Below are 27,907 nucleotides of genomic sequence, written 5' to 3'. Positions count from 1 at the left end.
GGTTCCAGTGGGAATGCGTTTTTTGCATTTGTACTGTGAACATGATTGGTTGAGTATCTTTCATTGTTTGGTTGTATAATAAGCAAGACAAGTGACTTGCTGATGGCACTCCGCTGAGAAAATTATATGCTGTTTCGACTAGAGAACACTGAATTTAGAGACAACGGTGATACATTTCTTTCCAGACACCTTTCAGAACTCTTTTAATGAAAGAAAATATTCCGCAATATCCATTCAACTATATATATATTCACAAATACTAAAAGGTGTCCATCATTTTGTACAAATTCATAACCAATTGTTCTTTCTCAATGGTTATGTAGCATACTTTTGTTATGCTAATTCTACCCTGAAAACAGTATTACTGTATCTAGTATTATAGTCTAGTTATAATAAATAGTCCTTTATAGTGTGTCTTTATCTAAGACAGGAAATGGGGAAGAGAAAGAAAGTCTCCCGAATATCTGGAGATGTAATGGAGGCTGAAAGAAAAGGTTTATGAGAAGCTATCTGCTGTCAGGCCCTGAAAATTACCCCGGCCTGTGAAGGCATCCCGTTTCCTTCCCTCATGGCTGAACGATAGGCGGATGTCTCTCTAACAGCTGGGGTTACCGACACAGCCACTCGCAGGGCTGATGAGCTGCTCTCTCTATTTGCTCTGCTCATTCTCATGAGCACCCTGACCATCCAGATTAGAGCCCATGGACCATTAGGCAGCCATGGAGGTGGGCAACCGCAGAAGTGTAGCACAAGTGTGTACTGTATGAAAGTGTATCTGTGTACGTGTAGTAAGATAGACTTGGTAAGTCATGGACTGTAGGAGAGTTTGTGCTCTTGTTTTTCTATTATTTATGGGTACCAAATGTCCTAACAGGGATAGAAAATTGACGGAAATATACTTGACTTTACAATTTAACATACACAAGGTGTTATTTTGTTATAGTCGGGCTACAGAAATTGAGCATTACACAGATTTTATATTGATGAAATTGGAGTTTCTGGAAATAATTTCATTGACCAGTCTGGTCTTCCTATTCCTACTTCCATTTGAACCAAACCCATCCAAACTATTTGAAAGTGTAATTCAGACAGAATTAGCTCAGAAAGCTTCCAGCTTCATGCTACAGTGGTGGCATTTTGTTTTGTTTTTTCCCCCCACAAATTTCAGACACATGAACATAGTTTTACATTTACACACACCACTTCACCAACCCCTCTCTCTCTCACACAGCCATTTTGAATGTCATCACAACTAATGGGTGTTATCAGTGGTTATCTGCTTCAGACGGGCCAAACTGCGCCTGCCACATTGTGAATAGTGAAAGCGTAAAGTGATTTCATACAAAACATCCTCAGGTCGAGGCAACAAAACTACTCTGGTCGGTTAAGGGAACATTGTGGTTCGGGTTTACGTACGCTATGTAATTAAAAGCAAGGTGAGATAAGTCAGCGCTGACTCTTGGTTTTCACACAGACATGAACATTGGTCTCCTGTGTGAAAGTCACAGCCCCGCGCAGGCTTCGCTGCTACGTACACACAGCTATGTGCACGGCCCTGAAGCTTTACTGTCTTGTTTGGTTCTCACAACTCTCATAACGTCGCTGTCATCCACAGCAGGCAGCTGCTTTCAGTTAAAAAGAAACACTGTAAACGCCACTGTAAACTGCCTGTTCAGCACCAAACAGCAGAAAGACACAGTTGGAGACAAGTTTGTGAACACAGTGGAGCGTTCAGCAGCTAGAGCCAGATGTTTCCCTCAGGAGTTGGTGGAGACCAAAGCGGAGCTAAAGGGAGTCCACCAACATGACTCTGAATGATTTTTAATGTTATTCTTTTACTGAGAATGTGAATAAGTGACCGTTTGCCAATGAGTTTGCCATATCCACTCAAGTTATATGTCAGTGTTGTGTTCATAGCTTGTTTCTGCTGTCCCCTACTGGCCAGTAAATGTCTGCCCACGGGACACTTCAATGCCTTATTTTTAACCTCATGACAATTGTGCAGTTGTCTGACTTGTTTGCAGCAATAAAAAATAAACCCTTGGTTTAACACGATATGTGCTAGAAGTCCCTGACGGAGTCGGTGCACATGCATCCAGCCATGCCTGCTCGTTCATGTTAATGCTCTCCACTGTGCTTCATCCTCAGGGTCTGTGTTTACAGACCAGACAGCGGTCATGTAAATCAAAGAGCCGAGCTTGATTTTGAAAACGCCAATCAGAAGACAATGTAGACAGCAAATTGCTGCAGGCAATTCCAAAGCACTGTAATCATGGTTTGTTTTATAGAAATTGTTTTTTTCCACTGTCACTTTTTTTGTGTTATGCCATTTGAAAATGTTCAATGTCATCTTCGCCAGAGGCAACAGAACGATGCCTCATATAGATAACCGGATGTTTCCTCAGGGCCGATGAAATAATCAAGAATAGGAAAATGGGTCTACTGCTGCGGTGCAAAAGAGTCTCAAAAGTTTATGGAGGGTGACGTGCAATCTATCTCCTGCCATGGGAACAGATATGCTAAACTGCACTAAATCACTGCTGACTGAATGTCTGTGAATTGTGCATAATTCTATCAGCCGATTCAGCAAAAGCGGCTCAATGTTGTAGTTTGTATTTTTTGTAATCGGTACACTGGAGATGCAATTAACACTGAGATTCAGGTGTGATTTTTATTTTGCCAAATCAGAGCACTGTTTAACTGCTCTATAAATCCTCAGACAGTTTAATTGCTGTATCTTATAGGCTTGAACTGACGAGTTCGTCTAAACTGGGCTTTTGAGGTGGAATAGTGTTATTGAGCTGAGATATTCACTATTTTGAAATTTAACCATTTTTATTTTGAACTAAAGTATGTTTATGGATTCCTCCAGACTTGTATTCGCGTTAGTATCCCCCTTAAACACGACATCACAAATGTAAAACTGATTAAAAGCCTTAATTAAATTTGTATAGATGTGTGAGGCTATTTCACAGAAGGACGCCCCAGAGGCTATTTAAATACAGTCTTGCTTCACCACAATCGCATTATGCTTTCTCCATTAGAGTCATAGTGTACAACTCTGGGTTTCATGGTTCGTATTAATACCACCTTGTTTGAAATGAATGTTGATATTCATTATTTTAGACTGAATAAATTGGAATTCAAGGACAAGTTTTTGGCTTGATATTTATTGATATTTTTTTAGTTATGAACATGTGTATAGGCCCTGAATGCGCCAGCACCCATAGGTGCTTCTACCTCAATCTTACTTTTTTCCATTTACATCTAGGCCTACTATAGACTATCAGCAACCCCAGACAGCATGTCTGATCTTATTGCATCCAGCTGTTTTATATGAAAAAAGGAAATGCTATTAAGAGATCAGAAAAGGTTAGAGTGGTATGCCTTTTCTCACACGTCTTATAATTCAGAGCCTTCGGGTCTATTGAGGCTAACTGATACTATTTAAGGGGAAAAAACAGAACACCCTTGAGGAGGAGACCTCAAGGGGTAGACATTAAAAACATTAAGGATTAGAAATATATTAGAAGAAGAAATACTAGAACACAGACCTATGATAATGTATATATATAACATACACATAATATAATAGACATAATATAAAAGGACATATTTATGTAAAATAGTAGAAAATGATTTTGGAGAATTATTCTAACATTTTATACAAAAAAATATGCAGAATATATTTGTTTTTACATAGAAAACAATACTAGTAAGATTATAGGACAATTTGTCCCCCAATACCCTGAATATTTATTGACATTAATATTTGTCGGGAAAAAAACATGTCTAACATATTTCTAATCCTTCTAATGCTTTTATTGTCTAGCCATTGAGGTCTCCTCCTCCAGGGTTGTTCTGTTGTTAAATAGCATTGGTTATGTCTCTCCCAATAGTGTGGTTCTTTAAGGTTCGACTTAATTTTTTCTGATGTTGATATAGACATTTATGTCAGCTTTTATAAGTGATTTAAAAATGCCTCATGAATCAGGAAGCTACATGTGCTTCTCCCACAATGCCTAAATGTAATTAAGGACACACCTTTGTCCCTCAATACCCTCAAGAAGATTGTCATATCAAAAGATTGGGAAATTATTTTTAAAAAGTTTGCATCGACTGTGCGTCTATTCCCCTTTACATTTTGTATTTTCACCGTGGTCAGCAGCACCTCGCCAACCCTCCGTCTTCTCTCTTATCCTAACAGGCATTTGGGGTGAAATTCTCCTTTACAACGATGTTTTTAACAGTTTGGATTCAATCCATGTGTGGGGCCATTCTGTATGGGCTGATACTTTAATGTGAACAGGCCATTAGTGAAGCTATAAGCGTTATAAAGTCTCATTGTCTCTGTCAGTTGTGCTGATGTGGTCTCGTTCCAGTTCTTTGCTTGTGATGAATACAGATGGACGGGGCTTGTTCTCTCTGGACACGGGTAATCATAGCTCACACTTAGTCCCCCTGTACACTACAGTCACAAGTCATTGACCAACATTACAGCAAAGGAAACCAAATCATTGCAGGGGGCGGGGATGGCAGTAGAGGACCTCTCAACAGTTTGTCCTTTTTGCTTTTTGTTCTCAGTGAACACACTCTACGGGCATGGGAGGGGATTTAAATCCTCAGCAATACATTCTATTTTGCATTTTTAGTAGTTGTAGTGTAGTCGTTATGTCAGAAGAAGTAGAGTACTAGTAGATCATGTATTCACAGTGGAAATAATGGTGGCCAAAGTAGCGGAAGAAGTTGATTTACTCATAACCATTGACAAAATATAATATAGTATCGTAATAGTATAGTGAAAATAAACAATTTCAGGCAAAAAGACAAATATATGCTGACATTTAAGCTGCTGAACAGTTTAACAGTATAAAGTAGTGACAGAGCACAGAATATTTACTTCTTCGTGATCCTCAATGGCAAATCTAGCACTGTTGCCACCAGTTGACATTTTTCTTCAATATTTAGCCATCTTTTTATAGCTGCAATACATCTGCCCACTGACTTTAATAGCTTGATCCATTTCTGTAGAACGTGCCGCCTCCCTCCAGCTACAATAGACACAAGCGGGCAACTGTGGTCAATATATTCTACCCTACCGCCCTCCGTCCTCCAATGTGTTTGCACAAAGTCAGGAGTCGTTTGGCAGCTTCTCTGCATTGTTTGATGATTGGCCGGGAGCTAAGTGGTGGTGACGGATTGTGATGTTGATGTATTTACCCCCTCTGTGCTGACAGGAAGCTGTATGTGTCCTGATTGACTGGGTCCCGCCACAGAAGCCAGCATTGCTTTGTTTAACCCGGTCAGGTTGGGGAGGGTTTGCTTACTCACTCGATGAGACGTCCATGAAGATGAGAAGAAGACCTTCCCTAATCTTGGCTGACATTGGCAGCTTGGCAAGCGGAGCAGCTCACTGTGCATACGTAGCTCCACTTCCTCGAAGACAAAGTTTGTTGTAGAGACGTGCTGAGTTAGGGTGACTATTCCACATTCAAACTGCTGGTTGAATAGGTAGTATGCAAAATATAATAGATTTTCAACATCGATATGACTATTTGATGGGGCTCGATGGAAAAATTAAATCCATCCTAAAAAAATTAATTTGGTCATTCCAATGAAGCCTGACTTACGATCGCTGCACCCACGAGGGTCACGAATGGCAGATTCTCGCCTATCCATGCACATTCAATATTTTCTAATTACATTGACGTGGATGGGCAGAGAAGATAAAGAGCTTTGTTTTGGTATTAATTCAAACATGCAACCACGACCGTAGAGGAGTTTCCATCGTTTCACACAGTGGACTGAATTAGTTTGAAAGCCGTGTCCGTACGACCGGCGTTGTGGACCGGGGCTTATGTGTGATCAAATCTGTGGCCCTACGCAGAAAATCAGTGCATGAGTGAGGGATTCATCAGACGACACGTTTTCTGTTGGACAATTTGCACTGAATTAATAACTGAAAAATCGCAATACGTTTTTTCTTTTTTTTGTATGCAGATTTCCAGGTTGTGAATCAAATATCCCAATAAATCCCAGTGCTGCCAATGGACGTTTCCAGTATTCACTGTCTACGTAGAAGTCACCAGGTGACATCATCACCACAGTCCAGCTCTTCTGATTTACTGGTTAAACTAAGGAGACGGTGAATCTTCCCTTTAGTTGCTGGTAAAAGAAGCTTCACTGTCTTACATTAGATCAACATAATGCATAAACCTGTATTTGAATAGACACATCGAAGATGATAAAAAAAAAATTATAAATGAAATGTTAGAGTGCATTCATTGAATTGGTCTCTGATTACAAATATTACACATACATTGACTCCATTGTTATTTAACTCATAAAACATACAGAAAGGAAAATAACCTTCACAACCCGGGGACATTTTAAAGAGATTGTAACAGAATGTTCTCTCAGATAAGGTTCAAAATCGTGTTGAAAGTCTTTGTTACCAGTCTGAGGTCCTTGTGAAAAACATTTGGGAAGCTCTGCACTTGAACCTCTGAGAACACACACACACACACACACACACACACACACACACGCCACTGCCTTGTCAACTAACCCCCTCTAGTGCCGAGCATCCTACACAGATGGGCAAAGTCTCCCGCTGTAGCCGCCGCTTCAGCTGCTCCTCCGTTGCATCCCGGTCCTTCCTCCGATCATTCCTCCGATCATCCCTCCGTCCACCGGCTCACGTCGCCGCTGCAGCGGACCGGGCTGGACACCACCGGACCACCGGACCAGCGGGCTTCCTCAAGTCCGTCACGACTCTGTGAGCCGCGGAGACGCTCTCCGTTTCCGAGGACATTTCTTTTTAGAGAATCTTTGAAACAACGCAACATCGGCGACTGAAGTCCGTGGGGAAACGTGCAAAGTTATTATGAGCTATAGGTGTTTCTCAACTGCCTGATTTTTAACATTTATTTCACTTTAAATATTTTCGCCACTTTATTCCGAATCCGCTCGCGCCGCCGCTGCCTACAGGTAAGAGATGGAGCTCCTTTTGTTCCGTACGCGGGGCCGAATGTAAGGACCGAGTGGATGATCCGGCTTCCCTCCGACCACCTTACCTCTCCTCCATGAAGTACCTCGCGATACATGTTGCAGACATGACTTTTGCAAAGAGATTTTTCCTCGTTGCACTCTTTCTCGGAATTGCCGTGACTCGCTTCAGCCACTGCAACCAAGGTGAGTTCAAAGACTCCTCGAATAGCCGAACTTGTTCAATGTATTTAGCCTGCTTTTCCACCTCGTAACATGGTCAACGTTGGGAAACTGTAAGCACCACTAAATGAATACACTCCACCAAAAAGTAAGCAAACCGATAAACTGATAACCCGGCAGCAGAGCATCACTGAGGAAAGGTCCTGCACTGATATGCACGCATTTTGCCTTTTTTTGTTCTTTACGTTCTATGCTTTATTTGTGAAATAAAATATCAAACGTTTTATTACTCTTAATAATCTCTAATTGAGTTTCCACGTGAATGCACCACTTCAATTTCATTTCCCAATATTTCCCTCAGCTCAGTTTTTAATCCCAAAAGTGAATCACATAATAACATGAAATACAGTTATTTATTTATTTATTTATTGTGACAAACCCGAGGTTGCTTTAATCACACATTAAGCATTAAACACACACGACAGAACCCAGAGGCTATAGAGCATCCACAGATTGAATCACTGAGAGGGGGACAGAGTGAGAATGTGTGTGTGCGCCTGTTTGAGTGTGTGAGTGCAGCGGTGGAGTGTGTGTGTGTGTGTGTGTGTGTGTGTTTTTTTTTGTGCCGTGGCCGTTGCAGGACTATTAGACGCATGCAGTGAAAGGTTGAGAGAGATGAGAGTCTGTGTGTGTGTGTGTGTGTGTGTGTGCGTGTGTGTGTGTGTGTGTGTGTGTGCTTGTGTAACAGTACCCCCGTGTGCACTTTGTGTTGCTCATAAATGCACATCTTGTCTCTGTGTGTTGTGGGTAGAGTTCCAAAGTGTCATTGCTCCTGCATGTGTGCTTCTGTTGCATAAACCTTGCAGTCCACCTAGCTTTTTATATGATGCCCCACTGTTCGTGCATGTAGGTATGGTCACACGCTTTTGTGTGTGCGTGCCTGTGCGCGTGCATGTGTGCACGCAGCTGCAGCATCAGTGAGGTTTAAAATAGTCTTATTGATTGCACGGGACACAGCGGGATCTGGCCCCTCGGTTATATTTTATTGTTCTCTCAGTTCAATAAGAGCGATGCTACTCCCCGTTCGCCCAGACAGCTGCTACATAACAGCCTCACTCTGTGTTTTTCTCTGCCACAGATTGAATGATTGAACTGATGTCGGCTCTCCATTGTACTTTAGTCCCCCATATTGACTGGTCTGCCACCTCGGCGGCACAATTGCAAGTAGCAGTGCAGCGGCTCAGAATAGAAAACGTGATAATTACTCAGATGGCCGAGGAAAGTGTCTCAGTGGGTGCTAAGGCACGGCTGCTTCTTGTCTTGCCACATCAAACTCTGTATCTTGGCACCAAATTCATGTTGCGATCCAGCCACCTCGTGACCATGGAAAGAAAAACATTGTTTTTAGGACACTGTGTTACAGACGCAGGATGGGGATAAACCTAGACAGCATTACACCGGTGTGTAGTTTGATCGTCTGAACACGGACCAACAGAACTCCAAAGATTGGAGATTTCACAGACAAAATTGGGCAAGATGTCAGCTGTTAGAGAACAATAAAAAACCAATCACCTTTTTGCTTCTCGCCTGTGTGCCTCCTCTCACAGCAACACATCAAATAGTCCCTCACATCAACCAAACTGGGATTGCAGACAGTTATTAACCAAGCTCCACTCACTCACTGCCAAGTTCCAACAAGCCTGTTTTCCCCATCAATAGATCTCTTGCCGTAGTCTTTACTTTTTTTAATCTTTTTTTTCCCCATTTTCCTCCCTTGTGAAGTCTGCAGCAGCCACATTCATCGTGATTCACAAATCTCATTTCATAACCTGATTTCTTGGAGCCTTGTAGAGTAAATTGGGTATGTCTTTGTTCCGCACTTCTGACATTGTTCAGATTGTTTTATTTTATACTAAATGAGAGATTCAGGCATGAAAAGTCGAGACAGCAATCTGTCTGTGGGAAATGGATAAGTCGGATCAAAGCACCGCACGTGAATTATGTTTATGTTGGTCAAATGCATCTCAATGACGCATTGCTGGACCCCTTGAACGTTTGAAGCCAGTCAGCGGCGCACAGGAGGCAGATCGCAAGACTGAAAAGGATTCAGCTATGAAATCATCCTCACAGTAATGCGGTTCTTTCCATTGATTGACGTGGATGGCCGATTAAAGCTCCTTTGCTCTGAATGGCACCACCCGCAGATCTCCAAGATCACCATCGTTGCTGTGGATGAAGGAGATATTCACCAGCAGTGTGCTGTCAAGGAAAATCAATCAATCAGTCAATCCGAGCAGTTGCAAAAAAAAAAAAAAAAAATGTTAACTCTGCACCTTTGACACGCAAGCCACAGTGCGTGTTGTGATGATGTGGATTCTTATTGAACAGGAGCAAGAACATGATATATATTCACCATCAGTTTTATTCTGAAAGCCCTATTTCATAATAAAACAATATTGGGATAGTTTTTAGATTGTCCTTCATAAATGTACAGTTGTGCGTGTATACATTATGTTAGGGCTTTTATCTAAGTGACCTTACCTTACGTTAGGTGGAGCACATGTAATAATAAAATGCCTTTCCGGTCCCTTACCTAGAGAGATGAGATTGAGATGACTCCAGGCTGGAGACCGTTAATTTTGTTGGAGCTCTGCTTTCCTCAAAGGCATTCCTGCATTAAGATAATGATTGTTGAGTTGTACTGTATGCGAGCTTTACGGCCGCCTGGTGAGCAAGATCCACTTCCCACTTTACACTGGAGTCAAATAACCCCCATCAGTCATGAATAGTCAAGCAAATATGCCGCGGTGAATGCTGTTTAATTTTGAACTGTCATTTTTTATGAATTAGCTTTGCTATTAAATGGACCACGCTGGGAGTGTCATATCTCAGCCAATTAACTACACGTTGCATGTGTTTGCCTACACATCTATCAAAGGTGTCAAATCATTTTAATTCATCACTTTAAAGTTTGAAGACTGATGCTCCAGCGAGACATAATAGCATTATGCATTGTTGGAAATTACGATACAAACTTATGGCATGCTTTGCTTTGAGTAATATACTCCATGAATGTATTGTATATTTAGAGTGATTTAAAACTAATACAACGGAACACTGCTACATCCTAATCACTGATATCAATATAGGGGTTTTGCCTTTGAATGCTGATTGAAAACAGCTGACATTGCTGATGGAGAGTGTGCTGAAAATATTGTCATGCCTGTCAGGATGCCTCGGTTATGGATAGTCTTCCATTTCACGGTATATCTTCCCCTCTTTTGAGAGCCCGGCGCTTTGTTTAAACCACTAAATGACGGTGTGTGATCCTCACTGAAATCAATTATCACAAGGCTCGGTTCATCAAATGCTGTTGTTTGTCTTTTAACAAGACTTGCTGTTCACCTAAATGGGTATGCAGGGGGCCTGCAAATTCAAAGTTCTCTGAGAAGCAAAGCTTGCTTTAGTCTACTAGAAGAAGAAAAAAGTCTAAACAGAAACCAATGTTTCTATAAGCAAATGCATATAATGTAAGCCTACCTAATTTACCATAATGATGGATGTTTCTAAACTTCTTAATTCAATAAATCAGATGGCATTTTGATTCAGGTCAGTCCTGGATAGAATCAAACACCCCAAATTGTGCCATTTTAGTTTTTACACGAACAAGGCGAAGATGAACCCACCTAGACAGACGGTCACTGTTGTTCCCAATTTACATGATGTAACACTGGTATAGTGCCTTTGGGTCTTCCGATAGGGCTGTAGTTATTTTGAGGTGTTTGTGTGGCCTGAGAAGGCTGTAGGCCAGACAGGAGATGTCATCATTCCACAGTAGCTCCATATATTTATGAGATGGCCAGCTCATGTTCTATTTATATCCAACCAGTGGAAGTCCCAAAGGACCCTCAGCTCAAGGCAGGGTCTGTGGGTGCCTCGCTGAAAGATAACTCTATGGAGAGATAGAGAGAGAGAGAGAGAAACAGAGAAGAGAGAGGATGGATGGTTATGTACACGCATGCAGTTTTATTGTACAAACCAGAATACACAAACACGGTCAAGCAAAAGTGCACACACATGCAAATATGTACCGATATATTAGCACACATTAGCTCTTCTGTTGTTGTATGGAAACTCTCCCACTACATTTTGTATTAAAACAAGCTTGTTTCTGTTATGCGTTCAAATTAATAAGTAGTTGTCTGTGGCTGTTGTGAGGTCACACCTCCTGCATTGTTGTATACATCACCGAGTTTTATAACAGCTGTTTCAAATAAACACCTCACACAACTTATTTTTTTATGGTATAAATTGCATATTCAGTTCATGTTCTCTATTGGATACTTTCCCACATTGCCTCCTAATGTACATCAGCTGTTCTTTATTTAAGGCAAAGTGAAGTGTGAAATGGCCAATTCTTAGTAATTAGCCAGTCTGCCAGAGAGTGTTGCTTACCTGTCCACAGTAGGCCAATGGTGTCCATTAACACCATCGGCGTTGCCAGCTAGTCCTCCCAGCCTGGCTTTGGCACTGACATGGCACAGACCCCGGCTTTGTTGAGAAGAAAACACTGGAACTGATCCAAAAACCATCCAACAAGGAGGAGATATTAAACTAAACTAGCATAGCAGAGAGGATAACTTTGAAGGGAGAGTATGAAAAGACCAACATGACGCCTTCCGTTTGCTGTGTTGGTCAGGATGGACAATCAATAGAGACGTCTTCTACGTTTTCTCATGAATCGGAGTCAATTTTATACAGTTTATCTCAGACTGATTCAATAGTACAGGTGTCATTAAATGCTTTGTGTTTACATTTTTAAAATTATTCCGTGTGGGATTTCACCAGATGTATATGATTTGATAAACTTAATGTTTACAATTTGGCTTGAATACACAGAAGAAGAACTGGGTCGGCAAAGTGAGCAATTTATGGTCTGACAAATAAAGCAGAGGATTTGAAACTCAAACTTTCTCAAAGACCCCTGACCTCCCAATGTCAACTGTTAAAAGTTATGAATAATTTCTGCATTTGCCCCATGAGTCAGGTCTGCTCCATAAAGTAGTAGTTTCTCCCTTGGCCCATACTACACCCTTCCATCAAGTGTCATGAAAATCTGGCCAGTAGTTTTTTTTTTAATATATTGGTATTGATCAAAACGCATATTGATCAAGCCTTAGATAGGACAAGTAAACTGTCATATACTGTATGAACTTGTCTCACTCTCTTTAACTTTACTCTTACTGCACAGCATGTCACCCTCTTTCCCTCTTCCTCTCTTTTGCTCAGGAAATCAGATTTTGCCAATCCCCAGCTGTCCGTCATGCACACAGTGTATGGATTTTCACAGTGACAGTTCTATAATGGTACTTTCCAATCTTAGGGAAAACACTTTCCTCTCTCCTTAAAACCCCCCATAACCCAGGTTTCAGGAAGCACACATAGCCATTATGTTTAAGAATAAGGCACCCTAGGAGTTCCCGCTCCATTAACATGACCTCAGCAGTTCATTGCGTCTACCCCTCCTCACATATGTCGATGGATTTTTGGTTGGTGAGGCAATGAGACCAGAGTGCATAAAAATGTGTGCTTAAGTAGTAAAATAAGGATTTAACATTTGAGCTGTGCGTGTGTGTGTGTGTGTGTGTGTGCATGTTTGTGTGTGTATGTGTGTGCATGTTTGTGTGTGTGTGTGTGTGTGTGTGGCAACTGTTTTGATTCACATTCACTGATCTCATCAACCCATTCCCAGCAGGCAGCAATTTTCAGAAAAAAACCCTCTTATGAACTAATTTTAGACTAGGTCTTTCTGTTTAGCACCGAACAGCATGACAGACACAATTACCAACAAGCTGGTGAGCATAGCGGAGGATATCACAGCTAAAGAAGTGACTTGGTGCAGACCAAAAACAGAGCTACAAAGAGTGTAGGGGTTTGCCAGCAACACAACCCCAAATGAATGCTAATGTCGCTTCATATTTACTACTTTATGGGTAAATTGGGCAACACAGGCAGGTTTCCACAGTTCCAGGCACATTTAAATGCAATAAATAATCACAACAAACACTATCTAATGCAACTAATTGAATCAACACGTGAATTTATATCTATATAGATTGTCCCGTCACATTCGACGTCAGATGAAAGGCGGATGGCACGCGTAACGGAAACTCAGCCTCTCGGACCAAACATCGTCTCCCACTCACGCCTTCTTCTCCTCCCTCTTTCCCACTTGCGCGGGTGGGAGTGACGGGAGGTGTGCCTGCGCGAGCCTGCGCGGTGCACGAAACTTGCAAAGTCCAGGCGGACAGACCCCGTCGGCGTGGCGCAGGTGCGCTGCACGCTGACTGCGCCTAGTCTACGAAACTAGGGCCCATGGTGTCAGATGCGCACACACACATGCTTGGACAATGTCTATCAACCACGCTCCATCGGAGGAGTACTGGCTTAACTAGGGAACAGAGAGATTCAAAAATATCCCTTCTTCCTTTATCCTCGCCTTGATCTTGTCTGAGTACAGTCACGGATATAAATATCACGTTTCTTCTCCCTCAATATTGTAGTTTGCTAATTCTAACATTGAAACTACTACTTCCAACCATGTACTTTCAATTGTGATAACTATCCATCCCAAAGCTACGCTGTTAATAGAGATTTATTCAGGAAATACTGTCACTGATATGAAATTGTGTTGGCATAATGAGCGCCCCGAGGACCACTTACAGAACTCTAAGTGGACACTCATGACTGACTGACACTTAAAACTCAGTCCAAGTCTAAGTACCAGAATGCACTATGATCTGTCAGAAATCAGTGTCCGTATAAAGCATGTGGGAGCCACAGCTTGATATTGAAGATCCAAATCAATGTTCCCAAATAATATATTTTTGACGAGTGATTCTTTTGAGAAATGATTGGCTCAAGCCTCTCGACTCTAGTGTTGTTGCTTTTCTGCCAGCCATCCCTTTCTTTCTCTCTGAATACCAGGTGCTTTCTTATACCAACTTCATGAGGCATTGCATCCACATATAATTAGCACATAACTGTATTTTCACACACACAGGCTGACTGGAAGGGCTCCATGTTTGTCTGTGTCTACTGTCTATTCCCTAATGTGTGTTGAACATTTAGGTTAAAAGAAAAAATCCAAGAAACCATGTCTGCTCCTTTTAACTGTAAATAACATATCGCTCAGAGAGACTTTCCTCCTGAATTATTCAATCTTTTGTCCTTGAGAACAAAACAAAATACTGTCAAGGATGCCAAAATTCTTCAGGAGTAAATTTTCTTTTTAACAATATTTGAAAAGTAACTGTCAACTGACAATTATATTATTGTGCTGTCCCGAAATGAATATCCCTGTATATTTCTCATGATCTTGGGTTTTTGTTTAGGCTGTTTCCTGTTTTATTTTGTAAGTTCACTCTGACTTTACTTCCTTGCCTTTGTGTGTTGTCCCACCTTTGTTGATTGTCTGCCCCGCGCTGATTAGTTTCACCTGTCCCTCGTCAGCCCTGTAGTCACCAGATCTCCTGCTCACGTGTACAAATACATATTTTCATGGCATAAGTAGGCTAGGATGGCTTTTTCCCTGATTATGTCTCTTGAATGGTCTCAGGCAGAAGAGGAGCGCGTTGTTGTTGGTGAGATTGAGGTAACGCTGTGGATCGGGGGAAAGGGATGGCAGGGGAGCGAATGGACTGTTGACAGCAATCTGACTGTAATCCATCAGTCCCCAAATTGTGTCGCAAGTGGCAAAAATGTTGCTCCCGCTGCATACGCCGCCACGCTCATAAATATTAATCCGAGAAACTCATTTCTGTTAATATAAGAAATGTCTAAATGAACACGTTTATGACTGATATTTCAATTTCCAGTAGGAAAATAGGGCTTTTTTGTGTGTTGACAGATTGCTAATGGTTGTATTTTCCTCTTGCCTCTTTTTCCCATTTCAGTTGTGCTGCTGGATACGACGTCTGTGCTTGGAGAGCTCGGATGGAAGACGTATCCTATAAACGGGGTAAGGAGGGCAACTCTTCGCCCGATTATTGCCTTAAGTCTTTCTGTCTGGTGTGTCTTCTTCAAAATGCAGGACCAATTATGCATCAATGAGATCAATTAAATTGCCTGTAACAGGTCAGATTGGGTATCATCAATCTCTTTCCTTCTCAAATCCTTATTTGTGTTCTGACCCCTGCATTCCCGCGGGAAATACTGTACCTTGGAGAGAGATAATGAGCCGGTATATTTAAGGGAGATTTTATCACGGTGCTTAATCTTCCACTATCAATTGTTTGTGTCCGACAAGGGCCTAAGAAATATTTCACTCACTTTTTAAATGTTAGCCAAAGGAAAGTGTATACATTTGCCATCAGTCTGGCCATTTTTTATTCTGTTTTATGGTCAGTCAACTACCTAAAAGTGGATTCCCATTCTGTTCCTGCAGTAAGTGCCTCCAGCTCCACAACAGTATCTTGTTCGGTTGACAAATCAGACCTTTGGAAATGGCAGCGAGTGCCAAACTGAAGGTGTCATCATAATGAAACATATGCTGACAAGAAACTGTATCATCTTCAGATTAGAAAAAAATGTTGCGTCAAAACCTCTCATCATAATACCCGAGGGACCGACTCTATAAAGTCCACTTGTTATAGAGTGAGCAACAAATGCAGAACCTCTTTGTGCTGGTTTTGTCTCCACACCGGTTAATTACGACACCGTCCAGTTAAAGATGGAGACTGATGACGGGGTAGAGGTGGAGGCTATCCAACTGCGTCCATGCAACTGACTAAATTCAGTCCTTGTTTTGACAGTGTTAAACTCTCAGGATGTAAGGGTAACGAATCCATGGTTTATTCACACCTGCAAACTGGTCACCTTTTGGCTACAGTCACCTTTTTTATGTCAACCAGGGTAGTAGAAGTGAATGAAGAGGGTTTTAGTTTTGCATGTTGTCACCTTTTTCACTTCTCCAGAGTTTGTAGGTCTGTTTATTGTTCGGAAAATGCCCGGGGCTTTAACCTTCTTTTATGTATCATTTAAAATGTCAAAGCTTTAGTCAATGAGGTTACTGCCTGTGGTTGCAGTTACATCACATCTTATCCGCTGTGATCTCATATGACTTAATAGAGATTAGTAAGTGGATCTGTTGAAGAGAGATGTCGTGTTTAGATAAATATTTTCTTTCATGATTCTTTCTTTGATCTAATTGATCGCTGTCCGTAAAGACATTTTTACAGTGAGAGCAGAAATTGTTTGGAGGTAATACAGAATGCCATTCCATGGTGTAGATTCTCCCACACATTAAACATTAACAGGCTTGAGGTGTAATCTATAGCTAATCAGTCTCTATGAGTGTTTACATCACCCAAAGCATGACAGGTTCCGTAGTGCCAAAAATTCCCAACATATCCAAAATAAAAAAAAGGACTCAGTGAAAGTTCATCCTGGGAATAATGAAGTTCCTTACCATTAGAATATCTCTGCCATAAACCCGTGTTTGTAATATCTGAGGGCTCAAACACGAGTCCAGGTAACATAGAGGAAGTACACAGTTGGCATATAAACTCGCTGCAAAACAAAATTTACAGGGGTTGATGAACTCATTGTGCATCTCACGGGAAGGCCGTTATCATGAGTGTAATATCTGTAAAAAGCAAAAAAAAAACAAGATGAATAAGTTGTGATCTGGAGATGATAGGGATCAGAAAAACAGAAGCCGCTAGTGATGCAAGTGGGCTGAATAAAGTAGCAACACAGACAGTTCTAACAGCTCTTACTCTTGTTCTGTTAATGGTTTGAATGTCCTGACACACGTGTACTTTTTTTCTTTTCTTTTTTGTTGCTATTCAGTGTTTCCTCTATCCTTGGCATGCAACATTTGCCACAGTAAGTTTCTTTGGGTTTTGACTTTAAATGATCCTTTGCTGGACTGGAAGATCCCTAAGGTCCCCCAGCCTTTCTCTATCTCTCCCTGCAAGGCCCTTGGTGGCCCATATCAGGGTTATGGAGGTGATTACATCATGTAGGTCGTGGTGACAGCCGCCCACAGCGTTAAGGAAGAGGAGAGAGGGAGGCTGCTGCCTCCCATGATTAAGCTGTCAGCCCTCTCCCACCCTCACTCATCCACGATCCTCGGATTTACCATTAATATTTAAGGCACCGAGGTGAGTGGGCCTGAGGGAAGGTGTGAAGATCTGGGGGGAGGTAAAATAGTTTAAATCCCCCTTACTACCGGGAAGCCGGCAAGAGGAAGTCAATCCCCACCATATTAGACACAGCCTGGTATCAGGCCGATACAGCAGCGCGCCATGTAGCTGCCTATCAGTCAGACACTGGTTCCAGTTCTGGGTATCGACTGCTGTCAGTCAGTCCTGCCCAATGGACATCCCAAAATAATTCCATATGCAGTAACTGCTCCGACATGATTGCCTGGTGTTTGCGAGGAATATAGCTGGTTAGATGATATTAATTTGAAGGTGAAGTGGAAATTGGGGTGTTTATTCATGGATGGGTTTTTTTTAATCAAAAGCCAGAAAACAACCCCTGTAAAGAGAGGGAGGTGAGTGGTTTTGTAGAAGAGTGGTGGTGTGCCAGCATTATAACACAGGACACTGTGGCATTCTGCATTTGACGGGGTGCAAATGTGGGATTCTGGATTTCTCACTCTTTATGGGCCAAAGCATCACATACCAACCAAAAATACAAAATCTATGAAAAATTAATTGTATCTACACTCATTACTGTAACAACGTTACCTTTTGTGTACTTGTAGGTTAGACTAGTTTTTTTTGTTTACTATAAGTATAGTACTTTGCTACACTCAAGTCGCATCCGTTTAAGTGTTAAAACAAGTAGCCTAAATGAAAAAGCCCGTAAACTGGGCCAGGGCCATCCATCCATTTTCTACCGCTTATCCTGTATTCAGGGTCGCGGGGGGGGCTGGAGCCGATCCCAGCTATCATTGGGCGAAGGCAGGGTACACCCTGGACAGGACGCCAGTCTATCACAGGGCTAACATGTAGAGACAAACAACCATTCACGCTCACATTCACACCTACGGGCAATTTAGAGTCATCAATCAACCTATCCCCATCCTGCATGTCTTTGGACTGTGGGAGGAAGCCGGAGAACCCGGAGAGAACACACCCTTACACGGGGAGAACATGCAAACTCCACACAGAAGGAACCCGGGCCGACCCGGGAATCGAACCCGGAACCCTCTTGCTGTGAGGCGAGAGTGCTACCCACTACACCACCGTGCAGCCTGGGCCAGGGCCATTTAAGCAAAATCAAATTGGATCACATGGGGGGGTCAGGTTTAATTAGCATGACTGTAGTGAGTTGTAGTTAAAAATGTTGCATGGGTCTTAGTTAATGATTGATTTAAAGCACCACAAGTGAGCATGTGAAGTGACACACCCACGATGTTCCTGATCCGTACAGTAGTGTCACACTGGGTCTGGCTAACATGCTTAATGCTAACATGCCCTTAGTGGATCCTCCAGCAGTTACTTCTGCATTCACTGAGGAACCTTTTCCTCCAGTTCGGTGTGTGATTACTTTCTGTTGTTTAACACTGGTAATACCTGAGTGGAATTAGAGAGGCCAAGTGGACTGGTTATACTGGGACAGACAGGGACTGGTTATATTATGCTATGAGAATAAATTAGTTGAGAAATTGTACATTATTCAGGTTTTTTCGGTACTATACTAAATAACTAGTTCCCATTTGGGGCTGGACAAGAAATAATGTTGCCATAGAGTCTGATTTTCCTTTTTGTATAAAACAACTTTTGAGAAACAGTTGTGTTCCTACTACAGCCAAGTTTGAAGCACAATATAATATCTCTTGGAAGCAGGTTAAAAGCCCTCCTCTTCTCTGCAACACTTACCCACGAGGCAAATGTGTGATTTTAATAAAATTCCACATCTCTGCTCCTCTCAACCTCATTTTCAATCTTTTGAGAGGATTTGAAAGACAATAATGTGAGAGTTACAGGTATGATTAAGCTGTCAGTCTGGTTGGTGTAGGCGTTCATCAGTAATGCTGGACTGTGAATTCCTTGCTATGGGTGTACCGAGGTGTGATTATCACAGCTGCCTGGGAATAGTTTTCATTAAAGTGTAAATTAAAGGCAAAGACGAAGACCCTTCAATCAATTAATTGTGCTTGGTCTCCCCTAGCACTAGAATGCATTTCCCTGTCGGTCTATACCCCTGGCATCTCCTGCACACTGGAAAGCTGCAAACAGGTGTTTACACACTATAAACCTGATCATACGTCTTGGTCATGCCCAGCCTTCACTGCAAGGTGCCCTTTTGATTATTTTACCTCTGCTTGGAGAGTAAATAGACCTGTTTCAATTGGCCCACAAGGGGAAACCATGCAAAAGCCGTTATGTTTGTTAATGACTTTGCTGAATGTGGGAATATCCTCGGAGTTAGAAAACACATTCACCCTGAAAGGTTTTACTCATTAGATTTGTGCATATTGAACAGCAATTGATGTATCCCCTGTCTTTCAAGGACTTTGACTCTGCAAACTTTTTCTGCCGGCAGAAAGTAATAATTGAGCGTGCTTGAGGACGCCAATGGCAAGCCGATTCGTCATTGGGCAAAGACGCTGAGAGGTTGTCATCGTGACGCAAAGATGTGTGTCTCTGTTCTCAGTCTTTCTCCATGTTGTGAAATGCCGAATAGTGATGAAGAACAGGGCGTCTGAGGGGTGAGTGAGAGAGAGAGACGGGAGAGAGGAGAAGGGAAAAGAGGGTTGATTTGGCGTCTGCATGCAGCCACAATAAGCTCCACTCAGAATGGGCAGACACACTGTTGAAATATGCATGAATCATTTCCCACTGGTGGGTGGGAAGTGGGGGGAGCGGAGCAGAGAGGGGAGCAGTTTATTTATTAAATTACATGAAACAGCTTTAAGGGATTAAGAATGCCTAATGTTGCCTTTTGTTTTCACTCATTGACATCATAATGTCAACGGAGCGTAGGCAGGTTGGAAGACAACAATGATGGTTGTCCATCATAAAGGGGGGGTGGGAGGCGGGGGTAATCCTATTGTTGATCTATTGTCTCAGATCCCAAGCAGCCAATAAGTCAAATCTACCCGGGGCAAATAAACACAGCGCTCTGTCAGCGGGGAGCACAATGCTGGCACATTGGTTTACTGCTGCCAGGACGCCGCTCACTCAAATATTTGGCTGTGCAACCTCGATACCTCATAAGTGCTCAGCTCAGAGCAAGACATTTGTCTCTGTGTGCGTTAGATTGATGCGATGCAGGGTTTTGAATGTAAGCTATAAAATAGTCTGATGCAACAGAGTAGTTTGTGTTCCAAAAAAGGACATTTGTCTTTGTATATTTCCATGTGTCCTCCAGACCTCTTTGCTAAGCGTTCATTATGTGCTGCCCTTACTCATTAAAGGGACTGTGGAGTGTGTCTTATCCTTCTACTTGAGATTATACGACGGTGTATAAGGGCCACTGTCGAAAAAAAAAAAACGGAGCCGAGAGAGGTGGGCAATATTCTGAGATTAAAAGTCACAAATCTCCTAGTTATAAAGTGACAAATTTGCGACTTTAAAAGTCGCAAATTTACGAAAAAGATGCTAACAACCGGCATTTATGCGAGCTAACTTCCCATGAATGTCGCTTTTATCTTTCTAATTAATCCATCCAAACTTCCGACAATGCTTTACTAAGGTCCTTAGGGTGATGGCTGTAGATCGTTATTTTTGGTTAATTTTATATGGGCCAAATTGTCATTTTATGTGTGTTTGTTGATCGGGTGGTTTGCCTAAGCTTTAAAACTAGCAAATTTGTGACTTATAAAGTTGCAAATTTGGCACTTTAAAACTCGCAAATTTGCCACTTTACAACTAGCAAATTTGTGACTTTTAATCTCAGAATATTGCCCACCTCTCTCGGCTCCGTTTTTTTTTTTTTTTTCTCGACAGTGGCCCTAATACGCCATTTTAAGATTATGTACAATGTATTGTTTTTTTTTTTTTCTTTTTCTTTTTACAATTGTTAGAATCCTACTTGGAGTGGTTAATATGTTGTGTTATTTGTACATTTTATATCTTATTCCTCTTTGACTTCAAGTTCCGCCAAAAAAAATCAATGCCACTTGTTTTAAGTAGAATGCTGTCATAGTAGAAACAAAGGGGACCTGGGAGTAACAGGCTGGGGAGGCAAAGTATCTTATCATAGAGTTTTGGATTCCAAATCGTTATTATGATTTTCCTACTGTAGCTTCAACATCCATCACGCAGACTCCCACTGCGTTATTGTGTGATGGCGCACGATAATACCCAGCTTTCTTTATCGTTCTCCCAATACAACAAGAGTAAGCTCAGGCAGCTCAAATCGGTCTGTCAGTTTGGGGGGAAAGTTTTTAGGGGGGGTGGGGGGCTGAAAAGAGGGCGAAAGGGATAGAGAGGCAGATAGGACGCCATGTCAGGGAGTGATTGGATACAAAGAGTGAAAGTGAGTAAGATGACACACATTGAGGAGCTTACACACTCCAAAGCATTTGCACGCCTCTCATGCCTCTTTACTTGCCCCCCTATACTAATCCGTAATCTTTCTATTGCAATATTTATCCACAGTAATTGATTGCAACTTTGCAACCTAAAGCTTATCTCAAAGCACTTCCTCCATCCCTAATATTATTAGGCTTGAGAGTGAGCCCTGAACAAGAGAGAGGGGAAGAGAGAGAGGGAAATCTGTATGTCAGTGTCCTTCATAGCTCAGATAAACTTCTCTAAGGCGTGCTGCTGAGTGATGGCCGGCAGCGCTGTGAGAAAGAAAGAGTGTGGGGGGGGGGATAATCCAGAATCACTCCACTTCTCCCCACGGAGGCTCTAATATAAAAAAGGTATGATGATTTAGCACACCAGTGTTCGTCTCAGGGACCTCTGCCATAACCGGGCTTAAGCAGTGCCGGGGGATTCCTTAATTGGCTTGTTTCTTGTCAGGGACACACCGAGGCCAATATCTAATGCGCTCCCACTCGGCATCTCGCTGACAGCAGAACATATTCTGACAGCATTTTGGGCTTACCCTCACCGTGTGAGGAATACAGTGAAGCTGAGTTAGAGGAAGAGTGGATGGGTGAGGGGGGGTCGAGGCACGGGATGGATGCAAATGGCAAGAAGAGGAGAAAAATAAGGGGAGGGAAGAGTGAGGAGGTTATTAGCGCCTCACCGAATGCAGGAGTTGAATACATGAATATGGGACGAATGTGGTTGCTGTAAGAGTTTAGAGCGACAGACTTGTGTTTCCTTTGAGAAGCTCTGAATGCTGCTGTTACAATGTTTGCAGGCCTACTTTTAGAACAAAAACTGAAGTCTTAATACAATAATAAAGTAATAACTAATAATAATTTCCCTGTCCATATTAACAATGACACAATTGTAACTATGATGAAATAAATGGGAGACTAAATCTGCAGCCCTCATTTTATGTCAGAAAAAATTTAATCAGATGCTAATGATCTCAGAAAGGCTAATGAATTGGGTATGATCTTCGCTGTCATGTGTGGGGTTATCGTTAGTGTTATTTGTTTTTTCTCCACTGCTCAAAGCTCTCCAGGAAGCAATACCCACCCTCCTCTGCCTCTGATTGGCTTACTCTGGTATTGTTACCTTAACCAATGTCATTCCTCTTGCCTAAACCTAACCAAGCCAATGCATGTAGCCGACGGGTACTAGCCAATCTGAAGCAGAGTGAGGCGAGTCGTGGCTTTGTCACAGCTGGATGACGAAGCAATGACACTAATAATTGTCGAATAATTTCCGTATTTTGATTCAGCTGATTTGAAATAACCCCCAGGCCAAATTGTTACTTAACTGCTGTAGTCGGTATGCTCTCTGCACATTGGAGTCAGCCAAAGATTGTTGGAGAGAATCATCTCTCTGTAAATCCACTCTTTGATGATGATCTTGCAACACAAAACCAACAGAGTTGTGGTCTGGCACATGGTTGGGCTTAAAGTAAGGAAAGTAAGTAAAATACATAAATGCGTCACTAATGTAACTTCACAATAACACACACAAGAATTGCGTTTGTGAATTTCCATTGACGCCAAACACTGCACCTTTAAGCAGTTGTGGAAATATCACTTCTGTGAGATCCATAGAGTTTGACCACACTTACGCCCTCCGCTCGTCCTACTGTATATTGACATCAATGGTACTGGAAGCTGGGAAAAACTGTGTTTTTTGGTTTAAGATGAGCCATCAAATGCAGACCAAAACGTCTCTGCTCGGTCTAAATGGTCAGCCAAAGGGAAACGGAGACAAAGAGACAGACAGCAGGACAAGGAGAGGTTAAAGCCAGGAGCCCATTCTGTGTTTTTACAGGTAGTTAGGCAAGCAGTTACACAGCTATACCCGTATTCAAGCAGTCAATCGTGCATTAGCACACAAGCAGATAATCAGAGGTTATATATTCAGACAGTAAGGCCGCCATTAAGACAGACAGTTAGAGTTGTTCATATACATTCAAACAGAGAGAAAATGGCTCTTTGAGCTCATAATATATCTTCGAAACTTGTGTACAGTGTTGTAAATAAAATCAATATATAAAAAGCTGACTTCATTATCTATACTTCAGTGTTATTTTATTTTTATTAAACGGATCCTTAAGTGGTTTCTTATTGTACCGGGGAGAGTGGGGAACCTGGTCTGGTCTGGTTCTGGTACTGCAGTCAGTCAGGAAGAGTGGGCCTCGGCTCTGCTCCTCTTGGAACCCGACGAGAACTCTGTAATAAGAAGAAACACTGACGAGACCCACGGAATACAATACAAACTGATTTTTAATCATTGACATTCTCTCTTCTTTTCTCTATTCTACACATTCAGGTAAATCAGGGGTATTTTTCATCACCAGTTACTTTCTGTCTTTCTCTTTGTTCATGCACACGCACACACACACACACACACACACACACACTGTATTGTTCACTCATGTGCACACACTTCAGAAGAACAGTGAGGTTGCCAAGAGAGAGAGAGAAACCTTCCGAAGGTCACAGTGCTTTATCTCTACTAGGCTGTTTACTCGTGTCTGTTTCAATGACATGCATCTGAAAAATATATTACGGTGACACAGAAGCAGGTCTTCTGTATTCCAAACCTGAACCTCAACTCTGCACTTTACTAGCAATGCATTTACAGCAGAGTCAGCAGGTTGATCACAGCCCCCTAAAAAGACATTACATCCCGGTCACACTAGACGAACACTTGGCTAACCCGGCCGAGGAACATGGAAGTATAAGTGGAAGTACTCAGCAATGGTTGTATCTTCTTTGAGGGACTTATATTGAATACATTGTTGGTTAGAGGTTAAACCAAGATTTTTTTAATCACATTTGTTCATCTTTGTGTTGTACATGATACATTGTGGTCATGATGCTAGTCACAGATGCTTCTCTGACTGATCCAGGTGCTGTTAATTTGCCATGGTTTTCTTTGTATTTCTATCTTGTATTAAAACCTTTATACATTTTTTTTTCAAATATGTTAATGCCGTTAAGCCCTGACAAAGTCCATGTGCATAATCCTGCTAAATTACTGCCTGTACAATATCTCTGACATTTGAGATGTCTAAGTGGAACAATGATTTCAGTGTGGTGTTGGGAGACTTGGTAATCATTTATATTCAAAGTTTGTCAAAAGTCTGCACTAGAACTTACATACGGAATTTTATTTCTGTACACCTGGTGGAAACTGTACCGTTTGTACATTTAGATCGACAGAAAAACGTTTACTTTGAGCTGTGAACCACTAACGGGTCTAAAAAAAAGAAAATCAGTATTCTATTCATTGTCACTGGAGCAACTCTGGATATGATTACTTTCCCATGTCCAAGATATCATTTCCAGGTGTCTCTCTGCTCGAGCGATCCAAATTCAGCTTTCTGAGATGCTTCTGGATTTAAATTCAGCATTAGAAAACGATCAGGGCGAGAGGCCGACACTTCCTATCAACAGTTGAACATCTCTCTTTGTCTCCCAGATTATGTGCGGTTGATTGAAACAGGATTTTTCTTTGGGGCTGTCTATATAGTCTTGTAATAGCTCTGTGCCTAGCAGAGCAATCACGGTGCTCCATCAAGCTTTGACACATCCATTTGTCACACTCTCTATGGTCTGATAGAAAACCAAGGGAAGATGTGCACACACACTGCCATGTAACTCCAAGTCTACTGTACATATGGTTTATTGTATTATCTCGTCAAATAGTACTAAATGTATCTTCACCTATTGTGGTTTTTTGAGGGGGGGAGGCTGAAAAGATGAGATACTGAAAGAGCCATGAAAGAAAATCCAACCTGACACTTTCAAATGGAAAGAAAAAAGTTCCGAACAGATATTAATCAACGCAAAGTTGACATTTCAGACACCTTGTTTGATCAATGGAGTCAATAGAACAACAAGCTGGAGTGTAAACTGCATAATTAACAGCAGAACTACAAGAAATCACTGCTAATTAGATCATTTGTAAATGTTAGGCACATCACTTTATTGAAATTTATCAATCAACAATTTTAATATGTCCATTTTATCCCTTTAGCCGTGTAAGAGGTAAGCAATGCTGGAGAACACTAAACCTTACCAAATATTAACAATAAGAAGCATACAATAAATAAAGGAAAGTGTAGGAGGTATGGGACACCACTGTGTAAAATTACAATACTTTGATGGAGATGTGACAGTGGGCATCCGACAATAATAATGTATAGTCAAATAAAGTGACATATTCATTCACTGTCAAATCAACATTTATTAGATAGCAGACAGGAAGAGAGAGGGATGGATAAGGAATGATGATCAGCACATTTTTCCCGACTGGACCTGCAGATTTTGCAATTTATGGTCATTGCCTTAACCCTCGGCCACCCAGGCACCCCTGCATCACTCGTTTAACCCGAGTCCTTTGTCTGCAAAATTGTGGACTTATGGGAAGGTTGCATAAATTGGAGGAAAAGCCCTCGAATGCTGGCTGATTTCACGGTGGGAATGTTCTGAGCCTTTGCGAACTTAGCGGGTGGCACGTCTGTGACTTTGGAAGGGTCAGCAGATCTGGCCTTAGTATATGTTTTTCCAAGGTTTTAGTTCCTGGAACGTTTCATGCTGTGAACAGCATACAGTGAAAAGCTCTTTTCTGAACCAGGAGGAGCTCTGGGTTAACCCGTATTAACCACCTGTAATCACACCCATAGAGAACAACATACTGTAAAAGTATCATATTTCACACTCGGAGATAACACACTCATAATCTGCCCGAGTGTTTGTCATCTCGCTCCTCCTGCCCTCCTTTATCATTCACCATCCCACCCATCAGTCAGTCGCCTCTTTGGAGACACGTTGTTGCATCTCAGCAGGACTTCATACAATAAAGATGACCGTCATCCATCTGGGTTACACACGGATTACACCCTTTACAGGCGCTCCAGCTGCTGCATCAGTGCGCCGCTGCAGCTGGTGAAGGTCACGTACGCTGTCATGCCGAAAATTGAAATGGTTACCTTGCATATGGGAGAAGTCAAATGGTTTTCCAGTGGGTTCAAATCATTTGCATCCATATCAAAGTTTGTGTTTACCCCAGTCCCCTGCACAGAGGCAGACGGTGAGAAATGGGCAAGTTTGCATCTTACTATGTAAAACTGCTCATGGGGGGGAAACAGAACACCTTTTTTTCAGCTCACTCAACCTGAATATGAGTCACCGGCAGCCTCCCAAACCTCCTCAATCCCGATTCAAACCAGTGCAGGGTATGGATGAATAGGAGTTCTGCTGCATGTTATAACAAAATGCTGGGCTAGAAGATTGATCGCAGCACCACAAGACAAAACCGCCTCCTTCCTCCCTCCTCTCTCCTCACTTTCACCCTTGGTTTCAATTTACAAAACCCAATGGCAAAGTCCCCGCATCTAATCATTTCTCCCCGAGCTTTCAAAACCCACTTGTAAACGACAAACGTGGGGAGAAGGTGAAACTAAGACGGATCACTGGCGATGTATATAATATATACTGTACTATAGTATGATTGTATTAGTTATTCTGAGAGCAATGCTAGGATTTAAAAATGCGAGTGAGTTCAATACACCGATCTGACATCACATTATCATTTATCAGCTCATTAACGCCACACAGCAACAACAACACCTGTTACTTGCTTCCCAATCTGGACCTGATCGGTGCTGTACACGTGTAAACTAGTTTTCTCCTGATAATGATGCACTGCGAACAATAAATCCAGCTAGTTAACATTAACTGTTTGCTGCAGCAGAGTCCTTATAGGCTCAACAACAGATTTAACAGCTATCATACAGAGGTGTATTATATCAAGAGTTATATTCAGTTTTTATACTGGAACGTATTCATGCAAATAATTCCAAATGTACTTTTACTGCATGTGGTTATTTCTCATCTACATTCTTTAACTTCTTCAATGAAATAGAACAGAGTCCCTTGGCTAAGATTCCTCCCCTGAAGCTCCAGTTCATCCCCTTTGTCTTTTTTACAAGCCGAGACAGAGGAAGGAGCTTCTCGGCTCTCAAGGCAAACTTCCGTCTAGATCTTGGATCCTACATGGGAAGCTGTGTAGGGGGCGTTCGGGGTCAGAAGATGCTTCCCGTTAGGAGGGGATTTGGTTTCACTGGAGACGAACGCTTCGTCTGGCAAGCTCTCTAAAATGCACTTAACATTTTGTACAAA

At 41.9% G+C, this 27,907-nt stretch overlaps 1 protein-coding gene across 4 annotated transcripts in view; it reads left to right on the top strand.

Annotated features, from left to right (window-relative positions):
• epha3 (eph receptor A3) overlaps positions 1 to 27,907 on the top strand; it is a 411,842-nt gene that overhangs the window by 261,372 nt on the left and 122,563 nt on the right. For 2 of the 4 annotated variants that reach the window (XM_084022186.1, XM_084022185.1), the window contains exons 1-2: positions 7,101 to 7,194; positions 15,126 to 15,190. The exons of the other annotated variants lie outside the window; for them this stretch is intronic. In XM_084022186.1, the coding sequence (XP_083878312.1) occupies positions 7,116 to 7,194; positions 15,126 to 15,190 (144 nt within the window). In that variant the 5' untranslated portion in view covers positions 7,101 to 7,115. Of the gene's footprint in view, positions 1 to 7,100; positions 7,195 to 15,125; positions 15,191 to 27,907 lie in introns of those variants that run through there. 4 annotated transcript variants of the gene reach the window in all.

This window comes from Eutrigla gurnardus (genome assembly GCF_963514095.1).
Source record: "Eutrigla gurnardus genome assembly, chromosome: 12".
In the NCBI taxonomy this organism is placed as follows: Eukaryota; Metazoa; Chordata; class Actinopteri; order Perciformes; family Triglidae; genus Eutrigla; species Eutrigla gurnardus.
Note: the sequence above shows the minus strand (reverse complement) of the source record. Positions and strands in the feature narration are given on the sequence as shown.